General features: G+C 40.9%; 1 protein-coding gene and 1 long non-coding RNA gene across 8 annotated transcripts in view; one reads left to right on the top strand and one right to left on the bottom strand.

Moving 5' to 3' along the window:
• The first annotated feature begins 1,192 nt into the window (after positions 1-1,192).
• Positions 1,193-15,416, top strand: LOC123978114. The gene is made up of 3 exons (XR_006826876.1): positions 1,193-1,297; positions 11,699-11,799; positions 14,279-15,416. It is a non-coding gene; the product is annotated as an uncharacterized LOC123978114 (long non-coding RNA).
• Positions 15,417-18,871: 3,455 nt separating this feature from the next.
• The window catches only part of LOC123977293 (single-minded homolog 1-like), a 46,139-nt gene continuing 40,259 nt past the window's right edge, over positions 18,872-24,751 (bottom strand). For 6 of the 7 annotated variants that reach the window (XM_046059869.1, XM_046059867.1, XM_046059868.1 and 3 more), the window contains 4 exons: positions 24,453-24,600; positions 21,801-21,957; positions 21,307-21,694; positions 18,872-20,843 (listed from right to left, as the gene is read on the bottom strand). In XM_046059869.1, the coding sequence (XP_045915825.1) occupies positions 20,101-20,843; positions 21,307-21,694; positions 21,801-21,957; positions 24,453-24,600 (1,436 nt within the window). In that variant the 3' untranslated portion in view covers positions 18,872-20,100. The remainder of the gene's footprint in view (positions 20,844-21,306; positions 21,695-21,800; positions 21,958-24,452; positions 24,601-24,751) is intronic. The other variant, XM_046059873.1, reaches the window with a different exon arrangement.

Here is a 24,751-nt window from a genome sequence, read left to right as displayed (position 1 = left end):
TATTAGCTTACACAAATGTTTTTGTTTCAAAATGTATGTTAAATTACAGTAAACCACGTTGATCAGAGGCAAATTGTTCTTCAAAATGCTTTACAATATTGTCCATTGCTCTGTAGTGCAGTAGAAACGATATTTATAGAGAAGTTAATTCAAATAAATTTAATTGTATTTAAACACAAATTGATCCCTTATTAGGGTTTGATTCTGTCAGTGAGAAATACTGGATTGATTTATATTGTGCTGCTCAGATAGAATTTCTGGCTGTACCTACAGGGTTTAACTGCCTTTCAAAGTACTTACATTTTTACTTTAAAGTACTATATATCAAAAATCTATATCTTTTAAAACAGAACATATTTATATAGTTATTCTATATTCATGTACTTTATAATGATTTTGCATTTTATTATATTACTTATTTATGTTTAAAAAATTTTTTTTAATGCAAATTGTTTTTCTTCTTTCTCATAATGTCATTCACATATTTTGTAAAAGTAAGTGGCCTACAAATTCTTTCATAACACTGTAGGCTACATCATTCACGCACCCTGAGAATGTAATGTACAAAACAGCAGTGCAACAACAAGACGAAGCAGCAGTTTTGCAGTAGTGAGCCAGAGGACATGAAGCATAAAACGGTCGGTCGCATGAAACTCTTTAATTTCTCTTCTGAGCGAGAGAAACCACAAAGTTGCTCTGGTTCCTCTCAGCACATAAACATTCTAGCTCACGCCGCTGTTACAAGAAATATAGCTGTTGTGCTTTTCTGCACCTTGTTATCGCACCCACCACTTAAATAGTTAGTTTCGTCCCCTCTCTCTGAGATGTGTGCAGTGGAGATAATTACAATTTCAGCAACGTTTGCCAGGTGATTACCTCATAATCCCCTATTTCATTTGATAAGTCACGCATTGATTTAACTCAGAGTTGGACCTAATGGAGTATCTTTTCCACCGCCACAGTGATTTGTATGCTGGGGCGAAAGGACAACGGTGGATTGGAGGCAGAAAAACAGCCGCTCGCCATTCCTGGTCGCTGGTGAAAGATGAGCAACGAGAAGGCAAGTTTAATCACAACAACCTGAATGCGAACAGTAAATCACTGCGATGGTTGATACTGTAATGTGTGGCGGTGGAAGAGTCCTTCTCACATAAAAGCTCCCTGTTTCTTTTATTATATTCTCTCTTCTTGCAGGCAGGGAGGGGGATGGAGTGATGAAGCGGGTGGAAGAGAGATAAGGAGAGTGAAGGGAAGAGAGACCTGCTTGGTATTCACCTGTCTCTCTGGATCAATAAAGGTAATTTGGGCTGATTCCTCCCTGTAGGCCTCTTAGCAGACAGACGGGGAGAGGGGTCAGCCACTGCTGAGCTGAGGGGAGCTGGAATAACTTAGAAACACACTCTGCAAATGACTGCCCCTGTTTGAGAATCTCTCATTCAGCTATTCCTCTGCCCTCACAAGAGCTACAGTGTGATGGAGAGTCTTCGCACAAATGTGCCTGGAGGTAAAAAAAAAAAAGGGTATACAGCCCTATTCCATGTTTAGACATACAGTAAATACCCATGTCTGGAAGAAATGTCGAATTTAGATATGGTTCCTGCCTTTAAACTTTCTGGCCATTCCACAATTTTTCTAGAATTTAGAAGGAAAAAAAAACAAAACAGAAAAGGACCTAGCTTTATCCCACCTGTAACCCTAAACTGAAAAATGAGAGGTAAACCAAAGGTTTTGTCATGCTATCGGTTTTCACATTTCAGACTTTGTTGCTTTTTGAAAAAGCTATGATGGCTACCAAACAGTTCAAAAAGGGGTTACGATACCCACGAACAAGATGGTTTTGGAGGTTGGAGCTGGGCGTTTAGATTCACAGGTCAGGCCTCATAAATTACCATGGAAACAGGGGTGTCAGGTTGAATGAGGAATCACTCATGCAATACACACACATTCAATAACCCTTATGCAAGATCTTGGCGTAAAAGGATGTGATTTGCCTTTTGACCCTTTAGGATTTGATGAAAACTCATTTGGTCCCAGTCTGCTGCAGTAACAATTCATCATAAACCTTCTGATGATTGTAGTTTTTCTTGCAGGCCCCACCCCCCCTTTTGTTTTTTCACATTCCCGATTCTAACCTCTGCCTTTCAGTCTGTAGGGCTGCAGCAGGTCTCATCAGTTGGTTATAGGCATGAAGGATGCCGTCCGTCATGTGGGGTCACTAGTCTGAGAGGAATGTTCCATGTCAGGGGTGAAAGGGGTGTTCCAACCCACAAAGACTGACCCCACCTCCGGCCAATCAGTGCTGCATGTCCTGCTTATGTATTGTGTTGCATTGAAGTGCACACCGCACCTGCATGTATACTCACATACTGTGTTTTCTCCTTCACTTAGATTCATGTGCAAGCTGAGTGTTGTGACCCTATGTTACCAAGCACACTCATATGCTCAAACATGCTCTCTTTTCTTCCACTCTGCCTTTTTATCAAAAAAGTTGTAAAGTTGACTGCAGACAGGGCAGCAAGGTTTTTATTGTATGTTGATTCCAGAACAAAGGTAAACTAGGATATTGATACAGGCTATGGCAGAGCAGGTCCCTTTGAGTTTTCATGCACTTCATTGAGGTGAAGACCAATGTTTTGTTCCTAGTAAAACAAACACTACATTTGGTCCTACAGTCTGGAAAACTGTGTCCACAGAGACGCAGTGTGATCCAGGCCGTCCTTTTATGTAAGGCATCAGACACAAAAGTGAAAGGAAGGGTCATGCAGGAAAATGCTGAAAACAAAACAAAACAAAAGCTAATGATCCCGTTGACATTCAGAAAACTTTTCTGATGTTACATTATAAAAATGGTCTGAAGTCTGTGACTGTGTATGAAACAATGCCTGAAGAAATGACAGGGAGAAATAGGTTCTGGAAGCTATTGGTTGCTGACAGTGCTGACATTGATAATGACGATAATTTGATGAAAACATATTAGATGTATTTTTAGGCAATATGAGTGTAAGGGCAGAAAATTGTTTTCTTCTTACACTTATAATCTTTTATGCAAGTACTTATAAGAGTGCTTTTTTCTCCTTTTATTATGTCTTATCTATTGTTTTAAATCTTTAACCTGTTCCCCTCTTTATTCTTGTTCTTATTATTCCAGTCTGTCCAAATGTGTGGGGTTTAGGTCAGGGATGTGGGGTTGTTGATTGTTTTCCTCACTAGCTGTTCTTCTCCTTCCTTGACTGGGACCAGTCAAGGATATTTTGTTCCCCAAAACATAGATGCTTAGACTGTGTAAATGATCATGCAGCCCTTTGCTCTGTGCCAGACGTTAGTGACTGTCTTAGGAGATTTTGTTGTAGTACTTCTCTGTTTATTCTCTTTTGTTAAATAAATTCTTCAAAGACAACGGTTTGTTGTAACTCAATTATCTGCCTAACCTCTGACCAGGAATATAATTTCCACGACAGGGAGCTAGTTTGTAAAGTTAGTCAGGTTTTTAGTTCATAGCTGGCTTCATTCAAAAACATAGTCGAAATTCACAAAGTTCAGTTTTGTTAACATTATGAAGCATGCAGTAATTTATAAATTAAATTAGCTTGCAGAGGGGCCATGTAAGACATATTTTAGGATTTTTTTTAAAATGAAATCTATAAATTCACTTTTAGGACCATTTTATGAGGGATGAATATGTTAGTGTGCTTTCACATACATGTCTTTGACAGAAACCTAACTCTGCAATAAGAATCCCGCTGAAACATCAAGTGTCTGGCAGAAATTTGATTAACAGTCTACTTTTGCTTTCCACATCCTACTATCAAACTTCAATTATCTTTCAATATCATTAATTGTTTCTTGACGAAGCACATATTGATAGTCCAACATGTGCGGAACAGTTTGAGGCAGACTAAGCTGACAAGTCATTTCCATTCTAGTACCCTGACCTAATCACCATATCTTATTATCATTCACATGAAAACACTAATTACAAAGGCAGGGTGAACCTGATTTATGCTAATGGGAACGTGAATATGGGACGGATGCATTAATCTAGAGTATAGGACCCTGCGCTGGTGTTAACTGTGATTAGCATGTGATTACCATAGCATGGGTTATATCTACTGGAAGCCCTGCTTCTGATGGGCTTGTGAAAATCTCTCTACTCACTGGCACGGAATGAGACTGTGACTCTTCACAGCATGAGGAAATAATGCTAATAATACAAAATGAACAATTTTGATTGTTTTCCTCTAAACAGAAATGTCTAATTAGCAACAAGTCAATTTTATCACTTTCTGTTTTAAAATGAGTGTAGCAGCTAAAATATGAGGGTGGTTCAGAGTATTAGAGAAGAAAAAAACAAGAGTTACAGTACTAGAGAAATATTTTTAAAGGTTTAGCTCACCCTAATTAGAATAACAGAAAAACATGAGGATTTTCTTTGGCCAGTTTTTGAGATATCTGTTTCTCCCTCCACCAATATTGGAGCTGAATGGAAGCTCATAGAGGACGAGGCTCAACAGTAGTAATCAGTATTTTTCATGAGGACTATTTATTTTTGGTATAAAGTAGTTCCAATGAAAACTCTTCTAGAAATCTTACACACAAATATCTCAAAACCTCGTCATTAAAAGGCAAGTTGTGTCCTCAAACAGCAAGACACTGTCATTTTTAGAAAACATTGCTCAAACAAGAATAAATAGTGCATGTGTTGGGGACTATTTTCAGCCATGGACTAATACATTGCTGCTTTAGTGAACATCCATGGCAGCGGGATGGCGTTTGTGGGATTGACTCAAAAACTACAGAGCCTAAAGATCTATGGCAGAGGAATACATTAGTTCAGGCGTCTGGTACATAAAGAATACTTGTTGCCCAATTCATTGTTGGTTTTGGTCTTTTCATGGTATTTGTTGACATTCTGAAAATATATAGTATATCACCAGACTTGACAAGTAGCACATAACTGAGGTGATTGGCTGCCTTTAAAACCAGACATAAAGCCACACTAGGACAGCAAGCAACAATTTTCATCTCTTCACTGCATATGATATACTGTTCATATCATATATTATATACTGTATTAAAAGTAAGCCCAAGTGTTTTCCAGAAAACAGACATGCTGTTGTGTTGAACACGGCACTTCCTTATGCAGAGTGCAGGTGTCACCCAGTGGCAGTCCCCTGCACCATCTGTTCCTCTGGCCGGACCACCTCCGTGCAGCTTCCATTGGACAGGAGGATGCGTTTGATTTGGGAGACACGAGGGCACAAAGAGAGGGGGCCCATCCTTCTATCCCTGCTTTGATCCCTCCATTGAGAGGACCCAGGCGTGGCCCCCCCACCCCCACCCTCCGGCTTGTGCCTGCCTGGATGGCTGCTCTGACGGCTGAGTCTGGGGGCTAGCGAGCCCGAAGCTTTGCGCATGGCACTCCAGCAGAATGGGCCTATTGACGAGGCAACAGATTGGCTTTGAGTGTACCTGATGGTTATCCCCCACTTCCCCCGGCTGGTCCCCCTTCTCTCGCTTTCAACCGACCAAAGACCAATCCCTGCATCTCCATGTTTCTAATCAAATTGCCAGTGTGTAGTGGATTTAAGAGAGTGGCAGAAGCCATTGTTGGGTAATCTGTATCAAAAAGGAGAGGTGATGTTGAGTACGGCCCTTTTCTTAGTCAGGATTAGGGTTGGTTTTTCTCTGTTAGCCCTCTTTGGGTAATGCGTTTGGCTTTAGTAGCAGCCTGGCAGAGATAGAACAACTCTGTGACAGGTACTAAACCAGCCAGGAGGTTGAATGAAAGTGCGTGTGTGTGCGTTTGTGAGAGAGAAGTTTGTATGAGGGTGGATTCATCATTAGCCGAGCAGAGGGTCATCTGGCTTTAATAGGTGTACTCAGGTGTTGGTTCTGATGTCTGCAGCAATGGTGTTGTTTGCTGTTGGGAATCAGATCCTGGCTCTCCCCTTCCCCCTCTGCCCTCCCTCTGCCCTGCTCCGGTCCCTCTGCAACCCAGCTAATACCAGGCTCATTACACTGCTATCGATCGGCCCTCGCTTCACACCAAAGGGCAAAGAAGTCCTCTCTTCCCTTTCTCTCTTTTGTCATTCTTTTCCCCTCTTATACCTTTTTATAATCTGCTCTCTTTTCTCTGTGCCCTTTCTTGTCCACCGACATCCTACATACTGCTATTTCCTTTCTGGCAATTATGTTTCTTTCCAAAGAGATGAACATTTCGAGAAACCAAGAGTGGATGGGTGAAAGCCACAATACAGTCACCACTTGATGATTAGGAGGAAATATCTGCAGCAAAATAACTAGAAATGCACTTTTTGCTATGTTATAGGCTTTGTTTTGTTGTTTACAGCTAGAGAAGATGATTTTAGACAGAGACTGATCTAAGAAGAATACTCAAGGACTCTCACCATATCCCCAACCGTCACTCAGCCCCCTCACCTTCTGTCCAACACCCTTCATACACCAAGCCGTCATGCTTCTTTCTCTCATTTTTCCCCTTTAATCCTGCAAGAGATTTGGTGTCTTGTAAAATAACACCCAATTTATTATCCAAATCTCTATAGAAGTATGCAGCCTTGTGGGCTGAAGTGTAAACACTGTGAGGTGGCTTTGAATGAAAGGCAGGTCTTAAATTTCAGCACTTTTCTGTAGTGTGCAGGGATCGCATCAGACAGCAGATTTGCTTGCATGCACACAGATGTATATGCATTGCTTTTACACACACACTATGTGTAAAAGGCAGAATTAAGGGAAATCTAGTTTGTCATTAGCAATGTTTTTTCGGGGTCATTGTTTATGGGGTTCTAGCAGGTAGCAAGATATTTTCAAACTATGTCCTTAAGCTGCTGGGTTTTCACTTGAGATGAGATGACTCCTGCAACAAGTAAAGGTTAAAAAATGTGGATGTTGTAACATAATTCTACAATGTCCTAAATCAGTTTATTTTGAATTCAGTTTAACAATAATAACTTTTTTGTACCTTGATACTGATACTGATATTTTGGGAATGAATAATAGTGTTCCAAAATCTGCACACGTTGCAGGTAGAACAGTCAGATTAGTTCAGAAAAACAATCATTACAGTATCACAGCCTTAAACATGGGAAAACATTTAAGCTGTATTACAGTGTCCTCATGACAAAAATTCCAAATAATTTCTAGGCGCATAGCAATGCCAATATATAATAATATATTGATATACTATCCATCTGTAATGCTATTTCATTTGTTTTACAAAATGTAGATAAAAAGCTAAAGAATGTCACCCTGGAACCACAAGTGAAGTTACTGTGACAGATGCTTTTCATTTATTTAACAAAAAAATATATTTCCATGATAAATACTACATTAAATAATTACTTTTTTTTTTTTGCCAATTACCGACTAGCTTTGCTGAATAAAAATCTCATTTCAGTTTTTAAAGGTGTGCTAAAGTGCAACACGCAACAAAGACCTTCCTTTTCTGGTGACAGAATTTATTTGCATTTCTTCAGCTACAGTAACTCAGCAAGGGGTTGTCTGTCCTCTGACCTCACAAGCTGCATTGCCTGTTGAACCATAATTGCTTGCATACCATATTACAGCCTACTTCTTGACTTTACGTTTGCATCCTCTGGCACCCTTGCTGCATATATCCTTTAGTGACTTCACCCGTTTGTACAGTGTGGTTTTATAATAGAGGACTGTTCAGTGCAGCATTATGGAGGTGATGCTGGGTCTCCTGTTGTTACCCAGGTTAGCTACCTCTGACCCCCCGCTACCTCTACGTCTTTGTTTCACGGCTGACAGAAGGAGTGCCAGAGCTCCTCTAGCTCGGGTGATTTATGACCAACAGCTGCTCTTGCAGCCCATGACCCACACAGCTGGGTGTCAGATGTGGTCTCCCTGTAAGCAGAAACTTATCTGGCAACCCAACATCAGTCGAAGGCTGGACAGGGAGGGGTAGGGGTAAAGAGGAGACCAAGTGGGAGAAAGATGGAGTGGCAAGACGGATTGTAGAGGGAAAAAAAAACAAGGAATGAGAGGAAGCAGATGAGAGCACAAGTTAGCAAGACAGGTTAAATAGAGCTAAAGAAAAATTAAGATTAAACTGCACAGATAAAGCTTGAAAGGTGTCCTGAAAAAAGTGCGACATGTGGTTCATGACAATTGATTTGAATGCACCAGCTAAGCTCTGCATTGATTTCTGCTGGTGTGGAGAAAGCAAAATGTTTGTATTATTTCATAAGCCAATTAGCTGCAAGGAGACTCCTCTCCCTGTGAGCCTATTGACCCACAGTCTGTGGCTTCAGCTTTATTGTCTGGGGGACGCTGTATAAAAGATCAATAACAGGCGAGTGATTGGATTATGGACTAATCAATGCATTGTACTAATATATCACGAGTGATTACAGAACACTGGCTAATAGGAGGCCTTAGAGAGCTGTAATGACATCACACTCTTGCGGGCGGTCAGGAGAAAAGTGTGTCTTAAATGAAGTGTCGTGTGGATGAAATTATGCATGTGTGCAGGTGCTTTTCACATATGTACAGATCACTGGGTGTTTATGTGTGTGTGTATGAGTGCGGGGGGTAGTGTGGGGGTAGATGATGGGTTGATTTTCTTGATTCTTCAAACAGCCGAAGAATAGTACTACCAGATGGTGCGTGATAGCATGCTTAGAAGAGGCCATCATCAGATTCCTGCTGTAACATAGTGACAGGGCTCCATTGTGATTGGGTTCACTGCAACAACATATGTGGAAACTGCAAGAATAATGGCTGTGAAAAATAACACTGTTCATAACTTCAGCAATCTTATTTCTTAATGGTGTTTTTATGTATGTGCCATATTGTCAAAATAAATCAAATTAGGGATGTGTGATAAATGCGGCTATTAGGAGATTGTTTTTTGTGAGATGAATATAGAAACAATTTCCTCTCAATATTTGTAGAGGAAAATTGCCACCAGATGTTTCACAACACCAACAATTCAGATGATTGTTTATGATTATCAAGTTTTCTAGAGAGAGAGCTAGCAACATCAACTACTCTCAATAGTGTTTCTTTTTCTTATGTGCCATGAATCAACTTAGTCATAGTTTCTGTCATTTCAAACTGTGGATATTTCTTTTTTGAAAACAATTTTGCCGCTGTCCTGTGAAAACCACGTATCTCCAAAACATCAATTTTCATTAGCTAAGATGAAAGCTTTGTTTTCAGCTTTGGCTTTCAGATTGGCAACACAGTTTTTTTTAGCCAATCCAGTTTGTTTTTTTAATTGTTTATCTTGGAATAAAAAATAGGACAGTTTTTCATAACCTATAAAGCAACACTTGATCTGTCAATTTTTCTTTGGAGAGTGACAATTACATTTGTTTTGTTATCCCCAAATATGTGACCACAATTTGAGAGTTCATGAAGGAAGAAGCAAGAAACAGCCAGCTTGTGAAGTTGTCCATTGTCTGCTCGACTGAGAGGAGAAACGTGACTGGCAGGCTAATCTTGTTAGACACTTACCACAAGAATGCCAGAAAGTAATGATGTTATGATAATGATGAACCTTTTCACAACTAATTATCTGTGTTTATCAACACGTGTCAGGCCATTTAAGTTAATTGAGTGAGTGATGGCCACCAACCTCATCACTGCCTTTCATTATTTCTTTGATTTGCCAAGTGTTTAAAAGCTCAAGTCTCAGTGATATCAATAGCGTGATATACATGCAGTCAGTTACCACATACTGATGATGTGTAAGGAAGTACACCTTGCTTTTCTCCAGTTCTTCATCTACCATTTTCCCCCCCAAAGACACGCCCAAGTCAAATGAGATGTGGTTTAACACCGTAAATCCTTTCTAAGGTGTCTTTGTTTGGTTTCTTCTTAGCTGCTTTGTCCTGTGTCTCTTGCTCAAATACAAGGCGAGCGACATCATCTGGTCCTGGAGACTTGCACAGGGGAGCTTTAGTAAAGTTCCTGTTTGCTCAAGAGTTTAGGAGGCTTTTATGTGACAAATTGTAAAAGCTGTTACAGGATATAATGAGAAGAGACTTTAAATGGTGGATGTAAGCTATATGTTGTTTTTTTCAAGAGGTTCAAGTAAAACTTAGCGGAAAATAAGAGTTGCTCACATTGCACCATTGGCTCTTTTATTTATTCTTTTTTTTTTATTATTTAGTTTATTTAGGGGAATCAAATGTGATTGATTTATTATACATGTTGATATATTTTGAATATTGCATTTAGAATAATAATAATATTATTATAATAGTAATAATACCTTATTAGTATTGTAATACCAAACTTTTTTATTTAAAAATTTTGTAAAATGGTAGCCATTTCTTTGATGAAATGGCTTTCCTCTATGTGACATCAGATGTATAAGTTATCTGTATCTATATGCTAAACCCCGTCTTCTTTCACATGACATGCACAGCCAGGAGCTTTGATGCCTGTTTCTCACCACTGTCAGTTTCCTGGCTGTTTAAGTGTCCGTTTAAAAGCTGCTCCGTCCCAGAGGGCTTGTCTTTTACCCGTCAGCCCTGTCGAAAGCACTAATCACCGCACAAAGCTGAGGGAGCGCGCCATGCGCTTGTTAGCCCTCGTCCCAATCTTCTTTCCCCCTTTGACATCCGCACGGGCACTTAATTCCCCCCTATTATGTTCTTATGTTTCTATAGCCTCCTAATGAGACAAGAAAGGGGAGTATCAGGTTGTGTCCATTGATGCGACGGGCCCGGCGTGTGTTGAATGCGTGTGAATGCATGTGCCGATGCTCTGAGCCATCTGCCCATCACAGGAACATGGCGTGTAATAACGGAATCATGACCGTGGAGATCAGGGCCCCGGCAGGGAGCCTTGTATTCATGGAGCTTTAAAGGCAGCCATCCAACACTGCTCAGACACGCCCAGCTCGTACCCCCCTCACCACTTCTTTATGTGCACCCCAAACCCCCACGTACCCCCCGATTCCATCCTTCCAGCAGCATGGGCCTCAGACTCCATGTTGCCAGGGGTGACATAGCCACCAGGGTCAGAGGTGCTTGTTGGAGGTAAGGTTCAGACTTCGGGCCCATCTGATAGGACCATCTGGACGAGTGACCTGACATAATTAGTTATTAATTCTTCTCGGGGGGGGGGGATGGGGTTACACACAGCTAATGCTCGTACTCATACTGCTGCTGTTAGCACCAGGCCACAGATGTAACTTTTGTTCTGTACTGTTAGAGAGAAATTATAAAAGCGTAAAAATCCAACACCCAGCTACTCCTAAAATTTGATTTAAACATAAAATGCGCCATCAGCCAACTTGCTTGCTGAGGGATCTCGCATTCCTGTTTCAGTTAAGTAGTTCGCAGACGTAACACTGTCATTGTAGCGCATAAATGGCCCAACTTTAACAACATGACATCACAGTGAGATAGTTAAATGCAGCTAAAATCGAGTTTACTGCGGAAGATGGCTCAGTCCAGTAGACAGCAGGGTTTGGTTTCAGTCTCTCACAGTTAGAGAAAATCATTCTTTCCAGTCAGCAGTTCAAAGATTAAACAATCACAGAGGAAATATTCCTCACCTGCAGAATCGGATGAAGGAGAGCAGAATGCAATTTATAGTTTGCAATATTTTTAGTAAGGGCTGCTTTGATCTGCTTTTGTTTGAATGCACACTGTAAAAACTCTTTCTGTACATTCTCTCTTGCCGTCATTGTTGCCAACTACAGGAAGCCAAAAGCTGGAAGATGAGGCCCTTTTTGAAGCAGTTGTCAAGAGGCTTTTTGGAACATTGGGAAATAAGCAAGTGAAGATAAGTGAAGTTGATAAGGTAAGGTGGATACAAAGCAAATTACAACTGAACACAAATCTCTTAACCCATTTAAAAAACAACTGAACAGATTGGTGATAATATAGGCTAATAACATAAGATTATTTTAGATTTTTCCATTTAATGAGAAAAGCAAAACTGGTACTGAAATAATCAGATCATTTGGATTATTGGTGTTTTGCTGAGGTAATTATCACCAGCATGTTTACATTAGCTTGGATATGATAATTTCAATGCTTTGCTTCAAAATTCCATCTGGTGTTCAGCATTTTGTGAGGAGTGTGTAATATGACTATCAAGGACTATAGTGGTACAGTGTCAGCACTGGCCCCTCCCGTTGCTCTGCTCTGCTCTGCTCCGCTGCTGCTGCTGCTGCTGCTGCTGCTGCTGTTGTTGCTGCTGCTGCTGCAGGGGAATCTCCTCATTGGCATGCAGGCGGTGACTTGGAGCTGTGGAGCACCGGCACCCTCTCTCTAGGGACTTGCTCCTCGCTCTTTCCTTTCTCCTTCTTTCTCCTTGTCTGTCTCCTGCACTCTCCCTCTTGCCCCCCTCACGCAGCTGTCACAATATCTGCTTGTACGAGTGCTAGAGGGATCGTAGGGGTAGAAGAGGCTCGACTGATGTGCCACTTTAGAAGCAGAAGATTTCAAATAGAACGGCTGAAAGGCCTCTCATGAGAGGTGCTGAATCAATCTTAAGATTTGTGGACGATCTGTAGTACGCAGGTAGTGTGGTTGTCAATGCACAAGGGGATTATTCTTGCAGCTCTACAGGAAATCATTTAATAAAGACATATTTCCAAAGGACTTATTGTGCTTATATATCTCCCTAACGAAATTACTAAAAACAACATAAATTGTGTGACATGCAAAATAACAGTATCAGAATTCACTCTGGTCTGATCTTGGCAGGTTGCTGAGGTGTTTACAGTAAAAGGGACTGAGATGCAAACAAACAAACACAACTCCTTGGCATGAGTTGAAGAGCGTGTCGCAGAGATGCTGGAACGAACAATGGCAGATGAGAGGAGGGACGGAGAGAGCGAGGGAGAGAGAGGAGACATGGATCCTGTGTGGCTCTGTGGATTTGGCAGGAGTGAAAGCAGTGAGAAGAGCGCTGATACCAACCAGGCTCAAGCTGTGGGCAAATCAAGCATGAAATCAGGAACAAAGGGATTCACAGGATTTGAGGGCATTAGATTCACACTGTCTGAGCTGTGTATGTGTGTGTGTGTGTGTGTGTGAGAGAGAGAGAGAGAGAGACAGGGGATCAGGATGTTGCACTTGTAGTCTTTCTTTAATAGCCTTATTGCTGAGGGATTAGTGAGTTTTAAATTAAGGTGGTTTTGTTACGGTTTTGTAAAAATGATCATGCTTTAGGAATGATTTTGAAAAAACAATCTAAAACAAAACAGAATTCCTATTAAAGGGAGTAACATCCCAACAAAATTAATTAGAAATAACTGTAATTCTAGTTTCGAGTTTGTGGGCTTCGTGGTTTTAATACTTCCAGGAATAGCGGATGTCCTGGGAACCCCCAGATGCTGCAGATTCATCTAGTCCAATCCTTTTACTAACATTTAAAGTCACTCATCATACTTAAGGGAGATAACCATCTATCTTTTGCTGAAACATCCACTGTAGGAAAAATGTGGGGCCACCAGTTGTTTTATATTTTTGAGAATAATGGAACAATGGAGTTGGTGACTTTAAACTATCAGTTCATTAGATAACAGAAAATAGGTAATGAATTGTCTGAATACTTAAAGGGACAAAATACAGTTTGACTACAAGATTATAAACCCTGACATTATTGTATACCACTTAAAAAAATGTTTGTAATGTTACTTAAGTCCAGTGAACAATGATCATATAATGAGTCATAGACTTACTATTGTCTAAAACCCATCGGTGAACAACACTAGGTGACGTGTTCTTTCAATAAAATGAACCTGGGCACAGTAGGTAATTATAGGTACTCGCTAGCACACCAAATCTGAAGCTGAAAATAGTCCTCAACAAATGTGCTATTATGCCGGTTTGAGGAACATTCTAAAGATTATAAAGTACATGAATTACTTTTTTAAAAAAAGGTTTATGCAGATTTACATTTTGTAGGAACGAATGGGCTTGGACCTTAATGCCACGGACAGACTTAGGATGTCAGAAAATATTGAGAGACGGACTGACGCATTGTTGGTTTTTGGTATTTTCATGGGAATTGTTAAAAGAACAATATATAATTTTGCCAGCTTGATCCTTCAAGTATAAACCTTTTTATCAATGTTATATTCAAGCTGAAGAAATTCTGAAAAGAAAGAACAGAGATTAGAGAAAGAGTAAAGAGATATTGTTATCATTTTTGAAAGTGCAGTACTAATTTTCAAACTGTTTGAAATTGGCAGCATATTTTCCAAGCAGCATTCCCAACTGAGGTGCTGTGACACAAAGAGCAACCCTATTTCCTCTCCACTTTGCAGAATGACTTCAGTCTCCCGGCTCAGCCAATCAGATCGACCGGATGACCTCAATATCCTGGTCCACCCGATCAGAACATCTAAATGTGCTCTGGTGTGATGAGGTCTGCCATGGAGGTGTCACTAAATGCCCTGGTTGAATGATTTTCCCAGGTCCTGTGCTGTTTTGCCAATGGCTGACTCATTTGCAGGTGACTCACCGGCAGAAGTGCGTGATTTTATTGGCTGCATGGGAAATGTTTTGATGTAACAGTAGAATGTTTGCGTGGTTTCCCACTCTGCAGCTGAGGCAAGATATCTAGATGCTGCAATATCTACACTTTAAAAAGAAAAAGATGTCAGGGAAAGAGAGGAATTTAGCAATTACAAAATTCACACTCCAAGAGGTCATAAAATACACACGAACACAAAACATGTTGAAACATTTTCCTCTGCGCTGGTCCAAAGCTGCTTCATTCAGATTATTCTTCACTAAGCGCCAGGTTGAATTATGGAGGCACTACTGGGGGAACACTTTAATTGATGTATGAATATGCAATTGTGCCTCAATCCTGGGCCTGAAATCAATCAAGTAGACATTCAGAGGCTATTCTGAGCCGTGCCACCTGCACCCTCATATTCTGTGGTTGTTTGTGAGGTTAGAATCCATTTCTCCTTAACTGCATTTCTGAAACCCTGTGGCTCCATATTTTACCTCAACGTCGAGCCAACCACACGACGCCATCTTTATCTCCTCTAACTGCTAATGCCGTATGGTTTAAACAAAGCTGATTCACTCGTGCTTTTTTATTTGCAGTAGCATAGTAGTTAAATTAACTGCAAATGTTTTCATTTTGTAGCACTGTGGTTCATTATGAGGGGTTCCTTCCTCAGAGTAAGGAAATAATTAACATAACACATCTGTTCTTGCAATGACATCATATGATCCTTTGTTTTATTGCTGATTGATTTTATTCTGGTCCTAACATCTGTTATTCTCCTGTAACTTCTTAAATCACTCCTAAAAATTTTAAAGATGACTTGCTTGTAGTTTAAGAAAGGTCTTTCTTGTTAATGTGTTAACTCTGCAAACTCCCTGATTTTAGACAGTGATGGAAAGTAACTAAGTATTGTACATGAATAAAGTTGTGAAGTACTTTAATTACCATTCCACGATACTTTTAACAACAGCTTTTACTTAAATACATCTCAGTATTTTTACTCAACCATATATGTCTGACAGCTATAGTTACTACATTTTTTACAACATGGCAACCCAAATGATATGTATATATAATTTGAGAATTATTTATTAATCATTGATAAAACCATCAATTACCATGCCTTTGTAAAGGGTACCTTAACAGGGAGTGATACAAATTTTGCATACAAAACATATCAATTTATAAAATATGGTTATTTATTATAGATTAAACAAACCAACACTATATAAAGTAGATTTAATTAGCTCCATCTTGACCAGCTACTGCACTGAAACACAGTCTACAATTTCATCAATTGAGTAGTTTTACTTTTGACACTTAAAGTACTATATATTTTACTGATGATACTTTCAAGTCAAAAATGGACATGTTAATATATTTATAAAATACAAAGTGAGTGAACAGAATATTTGATGTGACCACTCTTTGCCTTCAAAAAACATAAATTCTTCTAGGTACACTTGCACAAACTCAGGGATTTTGTAGACAAATCATTAGGTTATGATTAAACAATTATGCCAAACAGGTGCTAATGATCACCAATTCAATATGAAGACCGAAACACAATCAATAACTGAAACAGAAACAGCTGTGCAGGAGGAATACAACACAGCCACACTCAGCTAAAAAAGGTGAGGCTGCTGAAGACAGCTTACTGTTGAAAGTCATACAGACTTAACACAAGCACACAAAGTAGTTATACAGCATCAGCAGGGTCTCTCCAGGCAAAAGTTAAAGGCAGACAGGGGTTTCCAGATTTGCTGTCCAAGCTCTTTTGAAGAATCACAAAGATACGGGCAGCGCTGAGGACTGTAGACGCAGTGGTCGACAGCAGATGAAAGATACATCATGCTTACTTCCCTTTGCACTTGGAAGATATCCAGCTGTGCCATCAGCTCAGAACTACAGAAAAGGTGGGACCCTGGTACACCCATCTACTGTCCAGAGAAGTGTCATCAGAAGTGGCCTTGAAGGAAGACTTGCGACCAAAAAGCCATGCCTCTGACATGGAAACAAGGCAAGCAACTCAACTATGCATAGAAACACAGTAACTGGGGTGCAGAGAAATGGCAGCAGGTGCTCTGGACTGATGTGTCAAAATTTGAAATATTTGGCTGTTGCAGAAGGCAGTTTGTTTGCCAAAGGACTGGAGACAGTGGTGGAGGTTCCTTGCAAACAGGAGTTGGAGATTTGGTCATTATTGATGGTCTACTCAATGCTTAGAAGTACAAGCAGATACTTATTTATCAATGATTCAATACCATCAAGGAGGCATTTGATTGGCCCCAAATGTATTCTGCAGCATGACAATGACCCCAAACATAACTGTGAAAGTCATTAAGAACTATCTTCAGCGTGAAGAAGAACAAGGAGTCCTACAAGTGGTGGGATGGTCCCCACAGAACCCTGACCTCAACATCACAGAACCTGTCTGGGATGACATGAAGCAACTGAGACTGCCTAAATCCAAAAAAGGACTGTGCGTAGTTCTCCGAGATATTTGGGCCAACCTACCTGTCGAGTTCCTTCAAAAACTATGTGCAAGTGTACCCAGAAAAATCTACACTGTTTTGAAGGCCAAGGGTGGTCACACCAAATATTGATTTGGATTAGATTTTTCTTCTGTTCACTCACTTTGTATTTTGTTAATAGATAATTATAATCTCGTTTTTTCCCCACACCTGCTTAAAACCTTTGCACAATACTGTACTTTTACTTAAAACCCTTGCCAAACAAGTTCACACAATACTGATTAAGCCTATCACCCCAGGTAAATCTCTATGTATTCGCTGTATTCCAGAGTTTTTAAATTAATAAGCACGTGTCGACAGGGAGTAGTTGTGTAATTACTCTCACTGTCAGAAGGGGGAGACAAAAGTTCTGCACTGCGTGTTTTAGTCATTTTCAATGTAGGACTTTCACTGTAATGGAGTATTTTTCATATTGTGCTATAGATACTTTTACATAAGTACAGGATCTGAGTCCTCCCTCCACCTCTGCTATTCTTTATGATCAAAGCACCAAGAACAGTTCATTCTCCTCTTTTAGGCTCTGTAATTGCCTGTTTCTTTCTATAAGAGTAAGTTGGGGCAGAGAGGGTCTTGGGTGGAAGGGTGGGGAGGTGTATGTAAGTATGCAAGGTCTGGGCAAAAGGCCCAGTGTTTGGCTGCATTTGTAGTCGACTCTACATGTGAAAGCCTTCAGGGCACATCAGGCAAAAGCCCCAGTGTTTAGAAGAAAAAGAAATACCTTGGTCTCTTATTATTGAAGTATTTCAGCAATAAACACACTCATTCACACACATGCACACACACCCTTCCTAAACCTCAGTGATGTCAACAGCAGAGCAGTGTAGTAGTTTTACCTCCTGGAATGACAGCAGCATTGATATCTGGCAGACCATCACATGGTCATGTCAGCAGTGACTGATTGGAGCTCTGCATCCATGCCCAGACTGTGTCCAGGTCCCTCTGAGCTCAGACAGCCAGGCAGGCAGGCCGGCCAGCTTTCCAGCTACATGTGAATAACTTACATATATTAAAATATATGGCAGAGAAAATAATTCTGAGTGGAGGTCAGAGCGGCTAAACATGCAAGTTCAACTGCTCCAAACAGCAGGAGCTGGAACTGACAGCTCAGTAGACATACTTGTAGTTTGCAATGATTTGTAAGAGGTTTTTGTACTAGATGTTTGTAATCATGCCCTCCTTTAATTCATTCGTTGCCAGGTACATCTAAAAAGAATCCAAGAATGAGGCTATTCTATATTTTTAACTGTTGTCATGAATCCCATGAAAAGACCAAAACCACTACTGCCAACAATTGCCTTTGTATACAAAGCCTCATATAGCTTATTTCTCTGTGCCATAGATCTCCATTTGCCCCAAAAACTATTAAAATGAGCCATGTCATTGCACTGGATCACATTTTGCTTCATCACGATGAACATGAAATAAAAATGAGTAAATCAGTTTGAGTCAATCCCAACATACACTGTTCCTGCTGCCATAAATACTCCAAACGTGTATAAATCCACAACAGGAAATAGTCCCCAGCAAATACACTACATACTTGTAGTTGAGTAAAGTTTGCTGAAGACTATAGTGCCCAGGAAAGTATGTAGAATGTGTATATATTTGTGACGCATTTTTAGAGATCTTTGCATTGTTTGTTTTGGTCTTTTCATTTATTCTTTAAGGTTTTAGACTTTTTTATAGTTTATTTTTTTACAAAATAATTCAAGATGAAACTCAGCTAAGTAAATCTACAGTATGTCTAAAATTGCAGTTAAAGAGTTTTTTTTCCTTAGGCAGCACCATATGTGTGTGTGTATTCATTCAAAGCAGTTTCGACAAAAATCAACAGAGACAAAAGTTGTTTGTTTGCAACTGTATTCAGATTTAAGAGACTTTTTAAAACCAATTAATAAATAATCTTGTCACTTCTTGTCCAAAAGTTCATTGTGTGATGATATATACATCATAAATTAAATAAGAAACAAAAGACATTCATTATATTTTTCGATAGGTTTGTATCAATATTTTAACCGTTTAGGCTGTCATGACAAAACAAAAAAAGTATGGGTTTTCTTTGAGAAAAATTGCATGTGCAGCAGGATTTAAAAGCATACATATGCTTACAAATTGGGTAACGGTTAAGTAAGGTAAAAACAGGAAAAATTATACTCTGATATGTAAATGATAAAGTCTCAGTCACAACTTGATACATACAATGCCTAAAATTAGAGGTCATGGGGAGATTGCCAATATGCATTGGTATTGTAACCTCTCTTTGCGCTCTAAGTGATGCCATTTCACATATACATTAAAACAGTCTCAAGTTGACCTGCATATTTTACACTTTTACATATCAGAAGCATTTTTTTCTTTCTGTTTTTTGAATTTTTTTTAATCTAATGTTGGTGTAATCCAAACACCAAAACTAATTTTATTCGACCAGTAAAGATTCTACTCGGACAGAAAAAATGACACATACAGAAAACGGTCCACTGACAAATAAATACCAGGAAACATTGACATCTTACAATAGTGAAACGCTTGCCTTTCTCATGTTGTTCTTCATGTGTCAAACATTATGCTCTGTGTGATGGAGTTTTCAGGTGAAGGGGCAATGGAACAACACATTTTCTTAATGCCTTTGGAAATCGGGTCCAGGACAGATTAACTCACATGGCCAATGGTGCGTGAGACGTTTGGAACAGAAACACTGGCTTGATGGTTAACCAGACTGAATACTTAGGTCGCCTTTGTAGGGAGGAAAATTCAGATCACCACCATTAAAATAACACTATATTCCTATGTAATGGAGCAAACCTTTTCCCTATGAAGTGGCACACCAAACGTCAATTCTTGAACACTAGTTCATATCTTCCTCCGATGATAACGAAAAGACAAGAGTATGATACAAAGGCTGACAAACACAAATTGTGCTGAATTAGCCACCAAGGGCACATCAAGCTATTGGGAGGTACCTTTTTATTCTTTTTTTATTGTCCCGCCATTTGTTTCAAGCACCTGGTAAGTGTTTGCGTGTGCATAAAGCAACAACACCTTGCTGTAACATCCTCAGCTAGAGAACAGGACCTATCTGCACCAGATATCGTCAGCTCCCATTGGTTATGATAACTGAGGTGGCCTTGTGTCCCTGCATCTGCTCAGCCTGCATCCTCACATGGGATGCCACATCATACTGGACTCCTCCACAGGCCAGGCCCGAGTAACTCCGCAGGTTCTCCGGGTCATACAGGTGCTCCAGGGAGTACCCAGTCAAAGCATAGGCAGCTTGCCTGTCCAGTGGCTGCCTCTCCTGGGCTTGATAGAGTAGCGGGCTCCCCTGGGGCTGTGAAGGGTGAGGAGACAGATCCGTCTGCATGTAGTCTTTGGTGAGGGAGAGGCCCGACCTGGGGATGCCATCAGAGCTGGGGCTGCTGAGACGAGACAAAGATGCCGGACTGGTTGTGTTTTCGTCGTTGTCATGTGGGCCAAGCACTTTGATGCCGTCCCGATGATGGAGGCGTTCAGGGGGGAGGTCGATGCTGGGGGCTCCCGGGCCGCGGCACACCACGCTGGGCATGGTGAGCTGGGAGTGGTGGGATAGTGAGGAGGTAAAACACGGGCTGTGAGCTTTGGCGATGCCTGAGACATCCAGCGGCGCCTTGTGTTGCTGCAGGCGGCTCTCTTCCTCTTTGATCATCTGTTGCGTGGCTCGGATCAGGGTCTCCATCTTGCTGGGCTCCCGAGGGGTTGCCCGGAAGTGTTCACCATGGTAACGTTCACCAGAATCACTGGTTGACCCGCCTCCATCAGGGGAACTCACTACACTTTCTTCATCCCAGTGGCCCCGCCCTGTAAGGAGAGTTCAATGACCACATTTCAAAACAGTGAAATCAATGAATTACATTGTGTTAATAAGTAATTTGACCTTTCTGCCAGCATTTACAAAGTGTGAAAGCTACTCTGAATATGTATCCTACATTTCTTCTTCTATATTTTAAGTGCTTGCTAAAGCATGAGTTGCCTGTATAACGTTTGAAATTCTACTTTGAATGCAAATAGAGTCCTGGTCTGTTTGACTGAATTTCTTGGCAGTGGGGGTTGTTTCCCTGTTTGAGGATGTGACATGTGAAGTAACTTGGCTTTAAGTTGCAGGCAAATTTTGAACAGATGGTAGCAATCGGCACACTGGCAAGAGATGGCGTAAACAACTTAGCATGTCCCATAATAACATTTGGAAAACAGCTACCAGGAGAAGCTAGGCCAGAGCTATTTTCAGAGACAGATGGTTGTGGTCTCAACCCTAACACCTTACCGTGAATGGCTCCATGGTAGGATGTGATTTCGTAGCCCTCGCTGTTCTCCACGGATGATTTCGGCAGTGAGAGCACAGAGCGAGTGGCGTCCCACCATGCCTCTCTTCCTGACTGGGGGGTGCCTAGGAAGTAGCGGCCGCTCTGGCATCGCACACGGTCGCAGGTGGTGGTGTGAGGATGTGTCTGGGCAAGGGCGAGATCATCTTCTGAGAGACCCAAGCCATAGCACAGGGAGCCTGAGTCTGGATACAGTCGGTAGGCACAAGATGCCTCCGCAGCCTCACTGGGATCCAACAGCTGAGGAGATGCAGAGTCAGTCAGCGGACTCCCTCCCCACTGGCTGTCTTGGTCTGACTCTGAGCGCTCTGGATTGAAAGCTGAAAACTGCTGACAGAAACAACAAAATCACAGTTTGTGGACCTCATTCTAAGAACTGAGCCTGCACTGAATCTCCTTTTTTTGATTTAGCTCTATAAAACAGGTTGTTTATTACCTGTGGGTAGGGTGACACTCTGGCTTTGGCCTTTGCCTGGGTCAGACGTGACTTGGTGCTCTTCCTGTCTTCACTGTGACTGTCAGCGTAGGGAAAGGCTGGCTTGGTGGGGCTCATTTGGTCCAAGGACAGCTGCATTCCTTTATACTCAGTATCCCTTTTGACACAAACAAAACACATGTTAGAGAAAAAAAACAAAAGTTCGAACCCATATTTTTCCCAGGTAGTGACTTTTTAGCCATGCTAGTGGCACTAGGAACGGCAGTCAATCAGTCAGTCAGTCCACCACATCGGTCAAGACTTAAATATCCCAACAAATCCCAAATGTCCCCTAAGGATAAATTCTAATAACTTTAGCGATACTCTGTACTTTGTGTTTGCTCGCTAAATTAAGATGAGTAGTAAAAAATGATACCTGCGAAACATCAGCATGTTAGCATTAACATTGTTAGCATATTGACATTAATACTAAGTGCAACCTCACATAGCCGCTAGCGTTGCTGTAGACTCTTAGTTTTGTGCATGCATGCATCTTAACTTTGCTTTGGCTCAAAACATATTCATGCATTGTCTGCTGCGGGCTACTGAGCAGCTTCACTTTAGTATTGGTTACGTGCCATGCTCAAGGACACTTTGAATGTTGTCGAGGGAGAGCATGGTGTCACTTGTTCACCTGTCCCTCCAGGTTTTCCCAATGAATTCAGAGCTTCTCAACCTTTAGGCTAGCATTTCCCTTAAATACTCTGGGCACCTTCTTTCTTTCTTGTACAATCTTAGTGGTGGTGCTGCCCTGAGTGACATAATCAGTAATTAGTCTGCTGCAGACGTCTTGGCCAATATTGAATATAGATAGCTACACATAATATAGATAGCTACACAGACTACAAACACGCTTTTTATGCAATGAAAGATTTGAGGACTATGAGAAGTGAAAACAACATTTAAGATAAGTTCAAGAGATTAAGCCCTCCCACTTCTGAGAAAAATAACAGACACCATGAAGAAAGTTAATCATTCTTTTCTGCTGTACAACCATTGCCAGAACCCTGCTAGAGAGCAACGTAAGTATACACACACAAATGCATAATGCAAGTACACTATCTCTGCACTAAACCCCCTCTGCAGGCATATTACAAAAATATATATATATATATTTTTTTTGTGCACGTATCTTGTGCACCATCTTTGACATTTTAACCCACTGTCCTGTGGCTGAACTCAATCCAAGTGTCACTGTCGAGGGAGTGAAATGGCTCCTGTGTCAAGTGTTCAGCAAACATGAGCCTATTCTTAACTTATCACATCAACAGTATGTAATAGCAGCTGCCTGGCATTTTAAACTCTGTGGCCCATCCCTGACCCTGCACAGCCAGCCTCTTTAATATGACTCTAAATATGACCCATTCTTTATGTACAACACCTTAGGGGAAAGGCTGTGTTTGGATAGCCAGTGCACAGTGTGAGTGTTATTTGCACTTGCAGGTATAGTTGCGGTGGCTGGATCTGCATCCTATCTGCGCCCTGGCTGACTTGTGTCTGAGCCAATAATGTTGGGCCTTTGTGCAAACTCAGCTGTGTTAGCTGAATTCCACCTTAGGGTCAATGTCAGAACACCTCATGTCTGAAATATGCCACCATCCAACCTCCAAACATGATTTATTAATGGATTCTTGTTGGGTTAAAATGTGGTCGGGGCATGGTGATTGAATTGCTGTTTGTTTTTTTAATGTGGTTGGTTTTTTTGTGCTCTTGCTGAGTGTGAGCTTTTGGACACTCCTGTGTAAGAACTAATTTTGCCTTTGAAAATTCACTGTCATTTTAATGTAGTTACTTTTGTTTTCTCCGTACTGCATTGAAGAAATCAATACGTGGAGTGCAGCCATATGCATGCATGCATGTACAAAGACTCACACAAACACACCATGCCACATGTAGAAGGACACACACCCTCACACACACAGAAAAGCGACATGTGGATCAACCAAACTTAACAAGGAAAATCCAACCTGTGCTACCGCTATGAGATAGCTATTGATTCCTAGTTCACCGTTTGATCGATTTTGCTTTCTTAAGACGGCAGATCGATGATGACAGTAGAGGTTTTTTGATGGGGTTGAACCCTGATGTTTGTCTTGCTGTCTCAAAGGGCCTTAGTGTGCTTTGTGCTCTCATAACACACAACTGCCTGAGCCCTGCAGCCTCAGTATTTGGTGGATTTGTACAGAGAGGCTACAGAGGGATAAAGAGAAGGATTTCTCCAAGAGACACCAACCCATCATATTGAGTGATCTTCAAGCATGGATCATAAGATTGTATAATATGATTTTCCTTAATCTAGTTAAATATTTAATGCTGTTCCCTGTGCAAACATCATTAAAATGCAGCTGCTTTTAGTCCAGTATAACTCCCTTAAACCTTGTGTTACTATGTTTATGTAGCTATAATGCTCAGGGTTTCAGTCCAAAATGCAAACTCTGTAATATCTGAAATGCATGATTCATAATTACATGTGAAAGATCCCAACCAGTTCATATGCATGACTGATTCATTTTCCATGAACAAACATCTCAAGAAAGTATTACGAATATAACTTGTGGCTGTTTTTAAGAGTAGGACTCTGATTTTCGGATAGGAACATTAAGTAAGACTCACGTGAGGACGTAGTTGACGCTGACTATGCAGTGGGGTCTTGAGGACCGGCTGTTGTGGACGATTGTGGCGTAACTCTGGACCCAGACCCAGCCGCCGTGCTTCGCCAGAAAACGATAATACTTAGTGGTGACTTGGCCTTTTACCAGCACTGAAGGAGATAAAAGAATCAGACAGAAGACAGAGATTAACATAATTAGCGACGTGTGTGTGTGTGTGTGTGTGTGTGTGTGTGTGTGTGTGTGTGTGTGTGTGTGTGTGTGTGTGTGTGTGTGTGTGTGTGTGTGTGAGAGAGAGAGAGA

This window comes from Micropterus dolomieu, linkage group LG10, assembly GCF_021292245.1.
Source record: "Micropterus dolomieu isolate WLL.071019.BEF.003 ecotype Adirondacks linkage group LG10, ASM2129224v1, whole genome shotgun sequence".
Taxonomy (NCBI): domain Eukaryota; kingdom Metazoa; phylum Chordata; class Actinopteri; order Centrarchiformes; family Centrarchidae; genus Micropterus; species Micropterus dolomieu.
This window is presented reverse-complemented; position numbering and strand designations above follow the sequence as displayed.